The sequence below is a fragment of the Belonocnema kinseyi genome, chromosome 2 (assembly GCF_010883055.1).
Source record: "Belonocnema kinseyi isolate 2016_QV_RU_SX_M_011 chromosome 2, B_treatae_v1, whole genome shotgun sequence".
In the NCBI taxonomy this organism is placed as follows: domain Eukaryota; kingdom Metazoa; phylum Arthropoda; class Insecta; order Hymenoptera; family Cynipidae; genus Belonocnema; species Belonocnema kinseyi.
The window spans coordinates 60,182,896-60,186,232 of record NC_046658.1 but is presented as its reverse complement, the minus strand read 5'-3'; the positions used below and the strand labels follow the sequence as shown (position 1 = coordinate 60,186,232).

The following is a 3,337-nucleotide window of genomic DNA, read 5'->3' as shown; positions in this document are numbered from 1 at the left end:
TTCATTGGCACCGTCGGAAAGAGGAGATCTTAAGCAATAAAAATATATGTGTCTCAATTTTTTCTAGTTTCGAATAGTCTTAGTTATTGGCCGTTGAAAAGCGGTGTCCCGGTAGTGGCGTTTTGGCCGTTTAAGGGTTAAGCGGCCATATTGGATAGTTCCATCTTGAATTTGAAAAAATCTATACATGCATTTTGAAGTTTAGCTTCCATGGATGCAAAAAATTCACAAATTATAAAAATCCAACGACGTTTTCTGTGTAAAAATATGAAATGAAAAATGTTTGTCATTCAAAATTGCGTGTTTTTTGTTAAATAAACAAATAAAACTTTGTTAATATGATTTTTTTTTTAAATTCTGACAGCCCCAATCGAAAGTTCAGAAAATTTTACATCGAATATTACTCATTTTCTTTACAATCGGGTTCACATTTAAAATCGCGGGTGAACAAAGCATAAAAAAATCGTCCGTTTAGGCGTTAATGGATTAAACTTCAAATATTTTAGAAATGTTTAAATTTTGTTAAAATTACATAAAGTGTTAGTTTTATTAATATATTCTTGTTATATTTTCAAGAATAATAACTAGTTCTTATATCTGTTATTCACATTATATTCCACTTATTTTCTATAGAAATGAATAGTATTTAATAAAACTAGGTGCATTTAAAAATATTATTTATGTACTAAGCAATTATTAATTATATAATAAATTAAGATTTTATTATTTCAATAAAATAATACATTTTAGTCAAATTTATGTATGAAAATATAACCGATAGTAATTAATTATGCATGAATATCATAAAAAATATGTTTACTAGATGAATTATTTATAAAAATTACTTTAGAAAGAAGTGATGAAAATCAATGATTTACATGAATTTCTTCTTTTTTTAATAATTATAAAATGAAGCTCGAATAGTAAGGTCACTCAAAACGCAAGACTTCGATTCTGCGCTCTACTGGTCTGTGCCAGCCCTGTAATTAAAAAGAAATATGAATTGATACAAAATGTTATCAATGTTATGTATTGATATATTTTAATGAATTGTTTTAATCAATGTTAAGTAATTTTATTATCGAACAGTTTATTACTTGAAAATATTATAGTACTAAGCAAGAAAAAGTTCCATAATTAATAATACTATTTATTTTTAATTGGAAAGGCATACCTGGAAAAGGGAAAGGCTATGCTTGGTCACACCCTACCTTTTATTTAGGTGATTTCCTGTGGATTAAATAGAACTTGAATACAATTATTTATAAACGTGATTTTTGGACATTTTTAATTTTTTAATTATTTTGTGTTTTTGGGAAAACCAGCAAACTTTTTCGCTCTTCTCCGACTGATATTTTCCTTTTGGACTAGAAAGAAGTTTTTCAAAAAGCTTTTGAAACACTTTCTGCAAAGTTCGAAAAAGTCATCAAAGTAAACAATTACCAAATATGTATATTGTTATGTATAGCCTATATCATACATTTTAAACAATAATTTAAATTTGCAGGAAGTTGTTGCACTTTGGAACTGACCAAGTACGAATATTATTATTTCGTGAGTGTGAGTGGCGTGGAAGGAAACTTCTTTTTGATTCACTGACTGTAGAAAAGTCACAGTCTAAAACTTGTCCTTCGCTGTGTTCTATATTTAAGAGTGACACAGACAAAAAATGCAAATCTTCAACCGAAAAAGTGAACTGTGTTTGCGAGGTATTTCCCATCATTTGATATATTTGATTATAAATAAATTGTTAGAGAGCTGATTAACGCCACTGTGAAATTATCTGGCGAGCGTCGCAGCTACAGGAACTTATTTCTTTTTCATTTTCGAAGTTTTTAGAATAATAATTAAACTTTAAAGATTCACAATAATTTAAATTCCTCACTTTTGAACGATTTTTTACAAAAATCACATTTTTTAGTACAAAAAAACTATTAATAATTAATAATTTTATATTTAAATATTCTAAATAGTTAGGTTTCAGTTTCAAAAACGTACAAAGCATTACGTTTTCTTTATTTCTTCCAAATCGTAGAGTATCAAATTGAAATACTTGATAGTTACACACTTTACAGTTTAAAGGATTCTTAATTAAACAATTTTGAACTAAATGCCTCCAGAATAAATTGAAAAAATTTAACTTTTTTAGAACCGGGCATTGAATATCGAAGTTTTTTTATTTGAAAAACGTTACAAAAAGTTCAAAGTTTCAAACACAGTTTAAAAAAAAACATTTTTCTGTTGAATAAGTGAATAATTCATATATATTTTAATGTTTACAATTTTATAATTCTGAACTTTCATGGTAAACGCTATATTTTCAATTTTTCCCTGTCATAAGGTTAAATTTCCCGATTATAATTGAATTGTTTGAATTTCGAATTTAAAAATAGTTAATTTCTAAATTATTAAATTCACTTTAAGTAACATACAATTTTTAAGGGATTGAGTCCAACAAAATTCGAATATGACAATTCTGCGTGACAAATTTTTTTTAGTTTTAAATGAAGTTATCATTCGTTTATGTTTCAAGTTTCTACAGTACACATTTTGTTCATTTTTAATGTTTCCAATTGAAAATAAGATTTTATTTCAAATGTTTTTCTGAAATAATTCAATTCTAAAAGTTTATATTTGAGTTTTTTTTTTGAATTGTGAAAATAAACTTGAATTTTTTTTCGATTTTATAAAAATTACTAATAAATTTTTATGTTAAATCATAATTTTTTTTTAAATTTAATAAAAGGTTAAATTTCTAAAATTTAGGAATCTTTCACTTTGAAATATTTAATTTACTTTTTAATTTTAAATTGTCAAATTGTCATCGCTTCGAGCTTAAATTTATTGAAATTTATAAGTTTTCAGCTTTAAATTATTAAATTTTGAATGCTTTTAATTTTTAAAAATTTAAATGGTCTATTTTTTCAAATTCTAATCGGAAAATATTCAATTTTTAACGTATTTAAATTGTCCTATTTTAGACATTTTAATCTGCAATCATTCAATTTTACCTATCCACAATGTTTTGAATTTGAACGTTTCAATTCAAAATCAGTTAATATATTTGTTAAGACTCCAAACGCTTTCAATTTGAAATTATCAAGAACTAATTATGGTCTAACCGGGATTCTCCGTGTTTGAGCCAATTGGCGTTCGACAACTAACTTCAATGTGGCGCTAATACGCTCTCTATAAATTATCTACTTACATTTTTTGATTTCTAATATTGTTTTTGATTCATAGCACGAGAAACTCGCTTGCGAAGATGTCAGTTTATTAAGCGAAATGGTGTTTGGCACAGTAGCCATGACATACAGAGGACCATCGTTTAAGGTGT

General features: G+C 25.9%; 1 protein-coding gene across 1 annotated transcript in view; it reads left to right on the top strand.

Moving 5' to 3' along the window:
• Positions 1-1,448: 1,448 nt before the first annotated feature.
• Positions 1,449-3,337, top strand: part of LOC117182687 (folliculin-interacting protein 1-like) — a 3,750-nt gene continuing 1,861 nt past the window's right edge. Inside the window, exons 1-3 of the mRNA XM_033375791.1 lie at positions 1,449-1,462; positions 1,508-1,709; positions 3,244-3,333. Coding sequence (XP_033231682.1) covers positions 1,449-1,462; positions 1,508-1,709; positions 3,244-3,333 — 306 coding nt within the window. The remainder of the gene's footprint in view (positions 1,463-1,507; positions 1,710-3,243; positions 3,334-3,337) is intronic.